This window comes from Crocuta crocuta, unplaced genomic scaffold, assembly GCF_008692635.1.
Source record: "Crocuta crocuta isolate KB4526 unplaced genomic scaffold, BGI_CrCroc_1.0 scaffold64, whole genome shotgun sequence".
Taxonomy (NCBI): domain Eukaryota; kingdom Metazoa; phylum Chordata; class Mammalia; order Carnivora; family Hyaenidae; genus Crocuta; species Crocuta crocuta.
In genome coordinates this window covers 9560823-9575809 of record NW_027530640.1, presented here as the reverse complement: position 1 = coordinate 9575809, position 14987 = coordinate 9560823, and the positions used below count along the sequence as shown (strand labels likewise).

Here is a 14987-nt window from a genome sequence, read left to right as displayed (position 1 = left end):
TTGCTCAGTCTGTAATACTTTCTCCTGAGATAGGTCATGCGTTCTTGAGCTCTGGAATTAAACATTTGGTTCCATTTGACTAATCTTTGCTCAGGGGTGTCAGCACTATGCACGTTGCCCACCAGTTTTATCGCTTCAGATACAGCCTTCATTTGTTTAAGTGTTTACTGTGTCACTTACAGCCTTGGTATCTGCATTGAACCGGACTGTCCTTTTTGTGTGGCGATTTTTTTTTTCCAAGTAGACGCCATGCCCAGCATGGAGCCCAGGGAGGGTCTTGAACAGACCTGAGCTGAGATCAGTAGTCAGACCCTTAACCAACTGAGCCACCAAGGTGCCCCAATTGTCTTTGTCATTAGAATTCATCTGGAGTTTGGTTTTCTTGCAGTCGTTTTTAGTAGGTCTCAGTCTGATTCATGTTTCCTTACTGAAAGAGAAGTAAAATTTTTACAATTACCATAGAACCATCTAAGGAACTCCCTGACACAGTGTTTATATGAATGTGGGCAACTTTTTCTGTCTTCGGGAAGAGTCTTCTAAATGCCACAGTTTTTGCACAAAGATGAGCTTTCCTATGGCAAAATAGTAATAATATCGGTACCTACTTTATAAGATTGTTGTAAGGATTAGGACAAAATTTTAGAACATTGTCCGTTACATTCTAAGTGTTTAGTAAGTGTCCTTTATTTGTCGTAGTAAATGCTTTAAACATGGAATTTGTTTCCCTTTTTCTTTGTTGTTTTCAGTTTATATCTTTCTCCTGCACTCTGAAAGCACCTTAAACCCATGAGTGAACAAAGTGTATTAGTTTTTCTTAAGGAACAAGCAACAAGACTGGGTGGCGTTGTGCAGTCCACAGGGTAAAAGATGGAAGAAGGTGGTCAGGTACTTACACTACTTCTGTCCAAGCAAGTTCGGGGCCTATAATAAGTGTTCTGAGAATCAGAATACTTCTATCCTTGGCTCAAGGTCCATGAGCAGATAGGAGAGCCTTCCTAGAGCCACAGCATCCACAAAGCCAAGTCATGGTGACTCAAGAACTGGTGAGGCCATCTTTCTTTAAGCTTGGAATGGAATAGGTTCTAGTGAGACAGAGGAGAACTGCATACTTTCTTATGCCCTACTTGGCCACGTAGCTCCCACTCTGAGTTTTGTATTCATTCGTGGCAACAGGTATCTTATAATCAAGGACAGAGCTGAGAGTCAAGATTTCACTTTTCTATAATCACTGCCACTGTACATCTCTTATAAAGCTTCATAGTTTGTTTAATTTTATAATTGTTTCTTGAGGCCTCTGTTTTCCTTTCCTGGGGCAGTGAGCCAGAAAGTCTGAGTTAGCCATTCTAATCCTCTTTCTCTCCTGCAGCAAGACCTGGGTTAGATTAAGTATTGGTTAGTTGCTTCGGTCTGTGGGTTAGGCACGGGGCATGTGCGTGAGTTGGTGGTGGGAAGAAAAATTACTATGCAATGCAAGTAGCCCCCAAATACTATTTATGTACCTCATGGTGTAAGATTTTTTTTTTATTAGAAACACTAATGGCCTGAATTTGTTTTGCTGTTTAATAACAGCATATGGAATAATTCCAGTCCCAGGTGTGTCGTTGTGTACATTTCACTTCATGAGTGAAGCCAATCATTAGAGATTATGTCCCGCACCATCTGGAAACTGACTTTCATAAATTATATTTTAGGTCTCCCTTGCCAGAATGAAATGAACAGGATTCAGAAGCTGAGCAAGGGGAAAAGCCTGTTGGGTAAGTACAATTTCTTGTCACTCGTTTAAACAACTAATTAAACCATCCATGTCTCGTGTAATATTGAGCCACAGCAATGGTTATTCAATTAGGTAACATTGTTTCCCGAAAGAAATGCCTGCTTCATCCCCAGACAGCTGGCCGGATGTAATTTGAGGATACGTGAGCTGTTTGGGAAATGCTGCCTAGTCCATTAGCCCAGGACTAGTGGGCAGGCCGGCAAGGGCGGGGACCCAGCACCATCTTTATTGTTAACTTCTCCCTAAACCCTGGCTTTCTCTTCTCTCAAGAATGTCTCTTGAATGGAATATTTTCCTAGTTAAAATTGTAGGGTCTCTAAATTACAGAAATTCCCTCCTGGTCACATTGTCCATTCAGGGAAGAAGACGAACTGTACCCTCTTCTGTATTTATCAGATAAGGTTCAAAGACCTAAATGTATTTTTTGGATTTGTGTGCATAATAATCCCTGGAGGAAAGCATAAATCTGTTTCCACAGGGCCTATTTCTCCTCTTTGCCTGAATGGTAACTATGTTTTTCCCCGTTGTACCAATCTGTGGCCTGAGGTAAAGGTAACAAATGCTGGCTCACTGAAGTGTTCCCTTTCAGCTGCGTGTCCTCTTTATCCAGCACCGCCTATTGCAGAGACTGGTAAACCTCATTTGTTTGCCAAAAAACGGAGTCTGAGTTGCTTTACCTGCTTTTTAAAATGAGAGCTGACAGCTGGAGTGCAATAATTCAGAATTTTTCTTGTTAAGCATTAAGAAGCAAGTGCATCCCTTAAGCAGCTTGCCATTTCAAACATGTACCTGTGTGCTTGAAGAAAATGGCCAAGTCTTTTTGCAGATCATCTAAGTAGTCTGTGAACTCAGCTAGTTTCTCCTCCACTGATTTGTGGGTTGCCTCCGACTTCCCACTTCTGATAATGCCCCCATTCGACTCAGGAAGAAGGACCTAGGTTCTAAAAACACAAAGGTAGCTTTCTAAGCTGAAGGCAAACTGGCTGGTGCCCTCCTTTCATAGGTCTGGCCAGTGCAAGGGCTTGTGCTCTCTAATTTGATTTCTCCGTGTAGGAGGCTATTCAGGCTTTGAGGGATATGCCCAAGGTCCACAGGTAGTAAAAGAATTAGTACAAATCTATTTTTTAAGTTTTATTTTCATTGGCTATGGGTATCTTCTTACCACTTTGTTATTTAATAATGAATGAGACATTTGTAAGGCATGTAGTCTGAGATAAAATGTCTCCTCTCCCATTTGCCCTAGCTCACACAAATGAAATGCCTACCTTTGTCCTACCTTGAATGCCACCTAGTTTTAAAGCTTGGTTTATCACCCCTCCCCACATGGAGAGCTTACTCTGGCTGACTCCTAAAAATACCATTGACCTTCTTATACATCATTTCTTGCATGTGGAAATCTCCTAGTGTGTTTTCCGGGGCATTCAAATAAAAAAAAAAAAAAAAGCAACAACACCTTATCAGTTACAATTAGTGCATACTTAGAAAAAAATGGTCATTCTTTTACATTATAGATTTAGAGCAACACCTGCTTCTTACCAGCTTGGAGGCTAAGCTCTTTTTTTGGGGTCTAATAAGTGCTATTGTCTTCCAACTTCAGTGCCAGGAGGATCAGTATTTCCCCAGCGTTCTGGTAGTTCTTCTCCTTGGCAGACCTTATTGGGAATCTGTTCACAACTCTCTCTGCCTTTTGGTCATTGGAAGCATCTTTTTGTTTTTCTCATTCCTTTTGCTTCCTGCAAACTAGGGGTGCTGAGATCGTAAGTCAGAGTGTGGCACCTGCAGAACTACCTATCATTTTAGGCATGGTTTTCTTAATGTTTATTTGTGAGAGAGAGAGGGAGACACAGAATCCAAAGCAGGCTCCGAGCTGTCAGCACAGAGCCGGATGCAGAGCTCTGACCCATAAGCCGTGAGATCAAGACCTGAGCCCAAGTCGGACACTTAACTGAGTGAGCCACCCAGGCAGCCCAGGAATGGTTTACCATTCTATCTCTGAGAGCCTGGTCATCTTAGAATAGCCTGGTGAGCTGGGTGTCTAAGATCTAGCTAGAATTAGCTAGATCTAGGAGTAAGTCCAGGTTTAAAATGGTAGAAAAAAAAATCTGTTTCTAATGCCACACTTCCTGCTGGAGACTATTAATTAAAATAAAATTAGGGAGTAGGAAGCCAGAGTGGTAAGCAAAGTTTTTTCTACCGTGGACACACTCAGAAGTATCCTAAAGAAGATGAGCGTGCAATCTAGAAACATACACCAGAAGAAAAGCCAAAACTGAGAAGCAGAGCATTCAAGTGTGAGGACAACTAAAATTTCAGATTGTCGGGAACAGTGAGAATAAAAGGTGGTAAAAATAAGATCAAGGATGTCTATAATCACAATAAATGTAAAAATTGTTATATTTAGAGAGTTACCAGTAAAACCATTCCACCAACAGTTGAAATTAAAAGATAGTGAAGACTCCTCTTATAAAAATGTGACAAAAGCAATGACTGTTTTGAATTCTAAAAACAAAGAAGGAATATCATTTTGCTGAAACGTTCCTTTTTCTTTTACCATACTATAGTATGCCCATAACTTTAAAACAAAACAGAATTTCAAGAAGGAAATGTCATATCTACAATTGTAATCAGACGATGGATAACAAAATTAATGAGCTTTCCTATATTTGTATTCCTGGACATAAGCATGGAATATTAAATTGACTTGCTACAACACAATAAAAGTAGAAGTCAAAAGTGAGACTACCCAAACCCCATACATACATCATGGAGGGTGGGGTATAATAATCAAAAGTAAAATAAAAACTACTTTTGGGACTGAATGAAAATGAGGTTTGTGTATCAAAATCAGACAGAAGCAACTAAAGAGCATAGAGGAATAGTCATAGCTTCAAATGCATTTATGAAAAAACAAACACTTGAACATTTAGTTCAAGTCAAGAAAATGACCAACACTAAAGTAGAAAGTAATGAAATAGACAAATAGCTGGCAATATGATAGCCATTCAAATACCGTTGTGAACTTGGACTGTAACTTCACATACAAGTCCTGTAAATTTGTAGTTTTCAAACTTCAGCATGTATTGGAATCACTTGGAAGGTTTATTAAAACACAGTTTCTGATTCAGTAGATCTGAGATGGGGCCCAAGTACATGCTTTTCTAAGATGTTTCCAGGACACGCTGCAGATGCTAGTCCTGGGACCACGCTTTGGCAACCACTGCTATAAGCCAACTTACAGAATCATGAAAACCTAGTTGAAATGGATAAGGAAGAGAAACAGAAGACCCACCTGTATGAAAAACCATGAAATTAATGTGAATCAGAATCAAAATGCTAACCTCACCCCTCCAAAAAAAGAGTCAGTAGGCCAAAATATTTTTATGAGTTAAGTCCTTCACAGAAGAAAATGTATTCAAAATGTCTAGAGTAGGCAAAGAAAAATACCTGAATCATTTCATGAATTGGATGCCATAAAAAAATTTGAAGAAATAAAACTATATGCCTCTATCACTTAGTAACATAGATGCAAAAGGATCAACAAATTCAGTAGGTAGTATTCCAATAACAATGTATCATGACTGAGTAGTAGTTATTACAGGAAAACAATATCCCAGTTACTAGTAGGATGACTGAATCAAAAAATATCCCAATAAAGAAAAGCCCAGGACCAAATGGTTTCACTGGTTAATTTTACTAAATATTTAAAGAATTAATACCACCACACCTTCCTAAACTCTTCCCAAAAAAGTCAAAGAGGAAACACTCCGGAACTCATTTTCAAGGCCAGCATTATCCCAATACCAAAACCAGAAAGGACCTTACAAGAAAATGACGGGCCAGTATCTCAAATAAATGTACATGCAAAAATTCCCAATAAAATGTTAGTAAATCAAATTCAGTAGTGCATTAAATGGATTAAATGGATTTTAATTCTGAGATGCACAGATCGTTCAAAATACAAAAATCAACCAATATGATATATTGTATTAATAGAATGTGATACTGAATAGATGCAGAAAATGGACTTTAAAAATCACAACATCCATTTGTGATTTCTAAAAACTCTCCACTAACTAGGTATAAAAGGAACAAACCTCAGCCTAAGAAAAGCCGCATATGACAACCAACATTATAGTCAACAGTGAAAGGTTGAAAGCTTTTCCTCTAAGGCCTAAACAAGACAAAGTGGCCACTGTTTCCACTCCTATTCAACATAGTACTGGAAGCCCTAGGCAGCACAGTCAGTCAAGAAAATGAAACAAAAGGCATCCAAGTTGGAAGGAAGAAGTACAATTTTCCTTGTTTGCAGGTATGTTTCAACCAAGGAGGTAAAAGATCTGTATATTGAAAAATCTATGACACTGATGAAAGAAATCAAACACAACACAAATAAATGGAAAGGAATCCCATGTTCATCGATTGGAAGAGTAAGTATTATCCATATCACCCAAAACAAACTATAAATTAATCACTATCCCTATCAAAAGTCCACTGGTATTTTTTGCAGAAGTAGAAATAACAATCCTAAAATTCATATGGAACCACAAAAGACCCCACATAGCCAAAGCAATCCTGAGAAAGAACCAAGTGGAAGACATCACACTTCCTGATTTCAAGCTACCTTATAAAGCTATAATCATCAAAACAGCTTGGTGGCATAATAACAGACCCAAAGATCAAGGGAACCAAAAATAAACACAACTATAATGGTCTATTATTAGTCTCTTTAATAAATGGTGCTTGGAAAATTGAACATTCATATGTAAAAGACTGAAACTAGAGCTCTTAGATCTGTCACAAAAATTAACTCAAAATGGATTAAAGACTGGAAACCATAAAGCTCCTAGAAGAAGACATAGGGGAAAAGGGTCCTTGACATGAGCCTCAGCAATTATATTTTGTATAGGACACCTGAACCATGAGCAACTAAATTAAAAAAAAAAAAAAGTGGGACTACATCCAACTTTATCAGAAAACCTACAGAATGAGGAATATTATTTGCAAACCATAGATCTTACAAGCGATTAATACCCAAAATGCATAAAGAACACAACGCAGTAGCAAAAACCTGATTTAAAGATGGGTAGGAGATCTAAATAGGCATTATTCTAAAGAAAACATACACATGGCCAACAAGTACATGAAAGGATGCTCAATATCATTAATCTTCAGGGAAATGCTTATCAAAACCACAGTGAGAGATCACCTCACACCTGTTAGAATGGCTGTCATCAAAATGACCAGATATACCAAGTGCTGGTGAGGAAGTGGAGAAAAGGGAAGCCTAGTACACCGATAGTGGGAATGTAAATAGGTACAGCCGCAATGGAAATCAGTATGGAGGTTATCAAAAACTTTAAAATAGTACTGCCATATAATCCAGTAATTCAACTTCTCAGAATATATCCCAAGGAAATAACATTCTGTCGAAGAGATATAAGTATCCTTATGTTCACTGCAGCATTATTTACAATAGCCAAGATATAAAAACAATATAGGTGTCCATCAACAGATTACTGAATAAAGACGTTATTGGTGGGTGAGTGTGTGTGTACAGAATAGAGTACTATACACCAGTAAGAGAAGGAAATCTTGCCAATTGTGACCCCATGGATGGACCCTGAGGACACGATGCTGAGTGAAATAAGTCAGACAAACACTGTATGATCTCACCTATATGTGGAATCTAAAGCAAAAACTCAGCAGCACCTGGGTGGCTCAGTTGGTTAAGCATCTGACTTTGGGTAAGGTCATCACCTTGTGATTCCAGTCCAGGCACACAGTGGGCTCTCTGCTGTCAGTGTGGAGCCCACTTCAGCCTCTGTCTGTCCTCTACTCAAGTGTGCATGCACACACTCTCCCTCTCTCTCCAAGTGGGAGGAACTGGAGAAAGGTGATCAAAAGGTACAAACCTCTAGATGTAAGACATTTAAGTACTAGGAACTTAATGTACAGCACGAGGACTAGAGTCAACTTTGCTATATGGTACACAGGAAAGTTGTTAATAGTAAATCCTAAAAACATCTTTTTTTTTTTTAATCTTTCAGATGATGGTTGTTAAACTTATAGTGGTAGTCATGCCACAGTATATGTAAGTCAAATTTTGCCCTACAGTTGACATTCCACAGGGCTGCATATCAATTATATCTCAGTAAAACTTGGAAAATATTAAAAAGTTGTAAGAGTACGGCCCATTCACCATTTAGAGGGGAAAAATAAGAACTCCTCAAAGAAGGGATCCTGTCTAATCTTGAGCAGACCCAGGGCCCTGTAATCTTGACTGCCCCATACTCCCCTGCTACCTCTGCAGAAGTACCCTGTCTGACATGTTAGCCCTCTTCCCTGTCTTTTGAGGGCATTAACCCTGAGTATTGGTGCACATCTTATTCAAATTGGACCTTTTATTCCCTCAGGAGCATTCATACCTCGGTGTAATGAGGAGGGCTATTACAAAGCCACACAGTGCCATGGGAGCACAGGGCAGTGCTGGTGTGTGGATAAATACGGAAATGAGCTGGCCGGCTCCAGGAAACAGGGCACTGTGAGCTGTGGTGAGTAAGGTCTTCTACATTAGCACCACAGTGATGACTTGCATGTCCTCGCTGTATAAAGATCTGGGCAGAAAACTTTCAAGACGTAGCTGTGGTTTAAAGTGAGCAAGTTTACAACAGTGACATAAGTAACCGTGAAATCACACATGACGATGCAAAGCTAGCTTTCTGAGTGGCAGGAACTCACCATGACCAGTAGATGGGATACCGTTTTTTAACCTTCAGGACTGTTGCAGGCAGAGAGTGACTTCCATAAACCTCCCAAAGGTCTACCCAAGAACGTAGAACCATCTCACGAATTCTGGGGTCCCCGAAGCTTATGCTCCATCCAGGCTGAGACGCCCCAGTATTCAGAGAGTAAATTGCATGGTTTTTCCCTACAGTGGAGTCACATGCAAAGGAACCATTCACATGGTCCTAACGTATCAAGAGAAACTAACCCTCCATCTTTTCTCCTTTCTAACTGTTTCAGAAGAGGAGCAGGAAACTTCAGGGGATTTTGGCAGCGGTGGCTCCGTGGTCCTGCTGGATGACCAGGAGGATGAACGGGAGCTGGGACCCAAGGGCAAGTTGGGGAAGCTGAGGGTGCACACCCGGGCAGTGACGGAGGATGATGAGGATGAGGACGACGACAAAGAGGATGAGGTTGGGTACATATGGTAGTCCCCATGAGGAAGAGGACACGAGGTGTGCACAGAATTGCAAGTCACTTCCTACTCCTGCATTTGTATCTAAGACTGCACAGCACCAAGGCCTCTTCTCCATTGTTGCTCTCTGTACCTGACCTGAGGTTTGGAAGATCGCTCCTTGTCCCCAGAGCATTCTGGTTTTGCATACGCTTGTGTNTAGAGAGGTGACTGGCTGGCTGAATTGGAGCCCCCTTCCCTCCCGTGAGATTCTTGCAACAAGCATGTGATTTATGTGGGATTCTGACAGTGCAGGGAGCCCCCACCTTGTAAACGTCAAAGCTGCTTTTTGATTACCCACAACAGTGGTTATTCCAGCATGGTTCCCGGCCTTACGGTGTCTAAGTGCTTTTCTTGTGTCCTGTAGATGTCGTGGAAAACACACCACACTGTACTTTTTTCCCTCCTCTCCCCACCACCCCCGGTGTTAATAATTAAAAATTAGTTTTCATACCACTCTATCTGGCTTCCTACAAACAAGAGCCTTAATTCAGTCAAGAGTTCCTCTGGGGAATTGATTTTCTTTAATCAAAATGGTGTCTGGATGCTTCTCTCTGTACATGCTTAAATAGGTACAGAGCAGACTGTATGTGTACAAGGTGCACACACACACCTCTCAGAAAAAAAAAAAGTGTTTCAAGATCCTCTAAAAACTCATCTGGAAAACAATGATAAATTTGTCAGCTTGTCCAGACCTGGGTCACAATTTTTGGAATAAGAAATGTGTATCAAAGTCCTTTTTTTGCACTAACAGCACTTGCAGCCTGCGATCCTTCCCCTATGCATTAGCAGACTTACTGGAAGCCCTTTTGATTTGGATAAGCCTCTGTCCGCCTAAATCACTTTTCTTGCAGAAGCCATGAGACTCCCACATGGGCAACTTCACAAGCCATCTCTTTCATTTCAGCTCCAAGCCCCACCCTGGGCTGCAACAATCCTGTCCACCACAGGTTCTTACCTTCCTGACCTACGCAAGGGCTTTTTTTCCAAGGATGTATCCACATCCCCTGCTCTCTGAGAAGACAATACCACAGTGTTCCTTAGCAGAAGAAAATTCCGGATTCTTAATCTAATGTTCTGCTTTTGCCCCATTTCTATCCACAGATCATAACGAGGGTACATGAGCTGTACAATTTTCTACCACTCATCATTTGTAAAAAAAAAAAAAAAGAAAATCCCAGAGGGAGGCCAAAAAGAACATCATAGCACAGAGAAGCTAGTGTTGGATTTTTACCAGCTAGTCCTGCCCCCATCACCTCACCTGCACAAGTGTCAAGAAACCAATGAAGAAAGCCCTTCACCAGTGTTTCTTTTCCCTAAGCAAGTTCACGATTTGAGTCTGTCTCCAAATTTGGCAGGGTCATTATCTCTATCATTTTTAGATTTTCTGACCCTATCAAAGCTGACTCTGATACAAAGTACCAAAGAATAGTCCTCAAAGTGGCCCCATTTAGTTCAGTACCAACCCTTAAGCTCCCTCTCCACCGCTGATTTCCAACTACCTGGATGCCCTAATCAGCCTCCCAGCAAAGCTCTCTAGCCCACTTTTTTTCCCCCCTCTCTTGCCTCATGAGTTCCAGCCTGTCCACAAGACAACCAGATAAACTCAGGCAAAAAACTCTGCACTCTGTCAACCCACCTCCAACCAGCACTTTCCAATCCTAGCATTGGCCAAAGTGGCATCATCCCTAGAGTTAGTCTCAAATGGGAAATGAACATGCTTGATAACAATAAACTTCCCTGGCCTAATATACACGTGTACAATCAGGACCGTAGGTCTAGAGAGGCCAGAGGCAAGCTCTGTAGTCGGATTTCAACTGCATGATCTCTGTTTCAATTTTCTTTTTCTCACTTGAGCAAAACACTGAGATCATAATGTAGAAAGCAGGTGTTTAATTGCAGCTAAATTATAATAGAGTATATAAAAGAATCAAGACATTAAAAAAAGTCTCCGTTTACACCATCAAAGGAAACCATTGTTACCGTCTCTCTGAGCTTGGAAAAACGCACAAGAGAACAAATTAAAATCAACAAATTGATTTTCACTTGGAGAAACTTCTAGGAACAGAGAGCCACTGATTTTAATTTGCCTAATTATCTTATGACAAGTGTCAGATTAAGATGACACTTAAAGATTCTCAGCATTAACTTAATGATGGAGAAGAGTGTGCTCAGTAGTCAGAGTTCCCGGTAAGCTAACGAGGTGCTCATTTTCAAAGGTATTCCAAGAAGATACTTTGATTCATTAAGATATTAAATAAAAAGCCCTCCCAAAACTGGAACCCAAAATCAGTGGAGCAACATTACCACCACTTTTCATGCCTCAACTTTGGCAGGACGGCACTGGACCTTTAAAGGGCTTTCGTACTATTCACATCTACTAAAGATTCGATTTTTAGTAACCTTATCCTTAGAAGTAAAATTTTTTATTTCTTCTTTTTGGGCAGGATTCTTTTTGCTATCAACTAACTACACATAAAAATCTTGATCAAAAACATAATACCATGATAATCCATTACCTTCTTTGAGACAAGTAGTGAACTGAAGCCTCACTAACTCATTATTGGACACTCGAGTAAATAGTTTTATTCTTAGTCCATACAGTGTTTCTTTTAGTACCATTTCCTCGGCATCCAACTTAAATATCCCAGAATTTTTTTCCACCATGGTTAGCTGTCTGCCATATTAATGTCTTTTTGTTTCTACAGATATTCTTGGCATGGGAATACCTTCATACTGAATCTGAGGTTCTGTTATCAGTTTCCCCTTCTTTATGCCCATTTCCCCACACGCAGCAGTGAATGACTTTGTGTCTGTCCAGGTCTGCCCCTCTACTTTTCCCAGAACGCAATTCACATTTGGTTTTGTTTTCATTTTTTACCTTGACCACATTGTATAGTAACATCTAAGAGCCCTTTCTATAGTGGGTGGTTTTGGTCTTTTTATACCTTTTTCTCAGAGTCACTGATGATGTTTGTCCCTGTTCAATGTGTAGCATTGTAATGAGAGCCCACCAAATCCTGAGTGTCATTTTGTTGTCCCTATTGTAGATGAAATAGTGATGTAGAAAAATCTAGTAAATTAATTCTGAATGCTTTTCCACGTAGACTTATCTGGAATGTGAACACGACTCTTTGGTTACTAGTAAATGCTTTCACTGTAGTCCTGAGTAGGTGCATTTCTGTCTGTCTCAATAAATTTTAATTTGTCTGCAACATGTGACCGTATTTGTATTTTCTTATCTTGCATGGGAGCCACGCTGGCCATGTCCACACCTGCTCTCTGGAGAACAAACAGTATGGGCAAAGGGGACTGCCAATGCAGACCCCTCCTTCAAGCCCTCTGTACATGGCAGGGAAGTATACCTGCTGGTAGTCGAACCTGTCCTGCCCCTCCCTGCTCACCCTGTGCCCGCTTAGTCTACAACCGTATTCCCCAACCCTTATTTTTGCTGCTTCCACCTCTTCTAGGCTTCGCTTTGGTTACATAGTTTTGACCTATCAGATTTCAGTGTTGTCATCCTGTTTACAATCTTAAGCTTTCCCAATTCTGCCTATTCCTTCCCTCCCCTGTCAGTTATTCTCTAACTCTCCTGAAAATGATAAAAAACCAAAAACACATTCTCCTCCTTTACAGGGAATTCTGAGTTCTCCTCAGTTCATGGATTAACCCACCAGAGGCTCATCAAACATCAGAAAGCACCCAAATTGGAACAGGAATTATTTTCTTTCCACATTTATCCCCATTTGGGCCAGTGTGTCTATGACTTAATTATACCCTGAGTGAGTAATTTCACCATGAGCTGAGGTAGAAACTATCTTATGAATAATTCCATTCCTTTATCCCACGGAGTAGATTTTACAGACAATTTGTAGATTGACAGTTCAGGGAAAGGTGCTTCATAAATTCACAAAATAACTAACATCAGGAGAACAGTGACCAATATGAATCCTTCAGGGGAGATAGATAGATATAGCAAAGAGAGGCTGGCATTCATGGGCACACTCCAAATTCATCTCAAATCAGCACAGTTGTGCAGGTCAAATGTCACCTTTCTCCTCTATCTGTGACCTCAGGGATGCCACCTTGGCTCATTTAAAGGGCAGGGCCAAAGGAAGGAGAACTGGAAGCCAGCCACCAGCTTTGGTGACACAGGGTAAGCCAAAAGGTCACAGCACCTTCTCACAAGGCTTACCCACTTGTAAGATTTGCTTTGACAAACTGATTCAAGGAAAGAGGAAGATTTTAAACTGTATTCACTCAGCAAGCCTTTATAGATCCAGTTACAGATTTGTAGATGAATAGACGCTGGATAGATGAATGCTGCTATAGGTGGGCACCACATTCAGTTCGAGGCATGCAAGTGTGAATAGAGCCTGGCTGGTGCTCTGTGAACTGATCTCCTTGCTGACTTCTCTGGCACACTTCTCTTTAACTTTACATGCTTTCTCTGACAATATTTTGTCTGCCGTTGGTTTCAACTACCTCCTCTACTCTGATGAACCCCCAATCTGTATCTTGACTGTGTGTTTTGACTGCCACTCCATTCTTAGACATCACTTGCCATTTACATAACTGTACTTGAATTTCCCAGTGATACCTTGAAAAATGAAAACAATGAAATGGAGTGGATACGCCCATGACAGCAGGAGGCAGCAAGGCTGTTCTAACAAACAAACAGGAGCCATAATACAAAAGATTGATAAACATTCTCCATCCAAATTAATAACATCATAAACAAACTGCAGAGATAAGAGACTAAAGAAGATATTAGTGACATAAAACAGATGAGGGATTAGGATATAAACATTTTTTAACTCCTAAATCCCTAAGACAAAGCCCAACAGACTAATGGGGAAATGACAAAAACAAGTGATTCACAGCAGACAGACAAATGGCAAGGAAACTATGCCCAACCTCCCAGATAATCAGAAAGACAAAGCAATGATCTTTTTCACTTAAAAAAGAAATCCTGTCACACGTTGATGAGAATGTGGCATAAACAACTTGCACACTTTAAAGTCAGAACACCCACATGGAGGGCAGTTTGGCAATAACTATCAAAATAAGAATATACCCCATAGGACCCAGCAATTCCACTTCTCAGTAACTAGTACAAAGGGAAAATCATATAATTTACAAAAAACATAGAAATGTATATTCACTGCAACATCATTGTTAGAATAGGAAAACTGGGACAAAGTGAAACATCCATCAATGGGCCCACTGGGTGGCTCTTCTGGAATACTATGCCCCAGTCAAAAAGAATGACTTCATTTCATATGCACTGAGTTAGCAAAACTTCTATAATATCAGTTGTGTGAAGAAAAATATTGAGGTGTGTAAAATACGGAATATATGAGGCATCCAAAAGGAATTAGGGTGAGCACGGAGATACATGGTACAAGGCCTGAAAGAACACCCACTAAGCTCGTAGCAATGGTAACTTTTTTTTTTAAGTTTACTTATTTTGACATAGGGACAGAGAGCATGAGTGGGGGAGGGGCAGAGAGAGAGAGAATGAGAGGGGGAGAGAGAGAATCCCAAGCAGGCTTTGCACTGTCGGCGCAGAACCCTACCATGGTCTCCATCTCACCAACCGTGAGATCATGACCTGAGCTGAAATCCAGAGCTAGATGCTCACCTGACTGAGCCACCCAGGGACCCCAGCAGTGGTGACTTCTAAGAGGAGGACTAGGATTGTGTCTGGTAGCCAACAGGGGCATCAGCCTCCTCCCTGTGGTTCGCCTTTTTCTAGTAACAAAAGCAATACACCATAATGTCTTACACAATTTGAAATTAATTCATCAGCTTCCTCTTCACAATTTCTGTCTCTACATTCCTTGATTTCAGGAATGGAACCACCCTCTCTTATCTTTTCTCCCAACCTCTAATAAATCGCTGGATTCTGTCTGTTCATCTTTCTAAATATCTTTCCCTATCATCTTTCTTACCACCACTGTCATGATTCTGACC

The 14987-nt window shown here is 40.6% G+C and overlaps 1 protein-coding gene across 2 annotated transcripts in view; it reads left to right on the top strand.

The window, feature by feature from the left end:
• SPOCK1 (SPARC (osteonectin), cwcv and kazal like domains proteoglycan 1) overlaps positions 1 to 9170 on the top strand; it is a 498253-nt gene extending 489083 nt beyond the window's left edge. The window contains exons 9-11 of one of the 2 annotated variants that reach the window (XM_077768681.1): positions 1692 to 1754; positions 8188 to 8325; positions 8798 to 9170. In XM_077768681.1, coding sequence (XP_077624807.1) covers positions 1692 to 1754; positions 8188 to 8325; positions 8798 to 8988 — 392 coding nt within the window. In that variant the 3' untranslated portion in view covers positions 8989 to 9170. The remainder of the gene's footprint in view (positions 1 to 1691; positions 1755 to 8187; positions 8326 to 8797) is intronic. The other variant, XM_077768682.1, reaches the window with a different exon arrangement.
• Positions 9171 to 14987: the final 5817 nt, after the last annotated feature.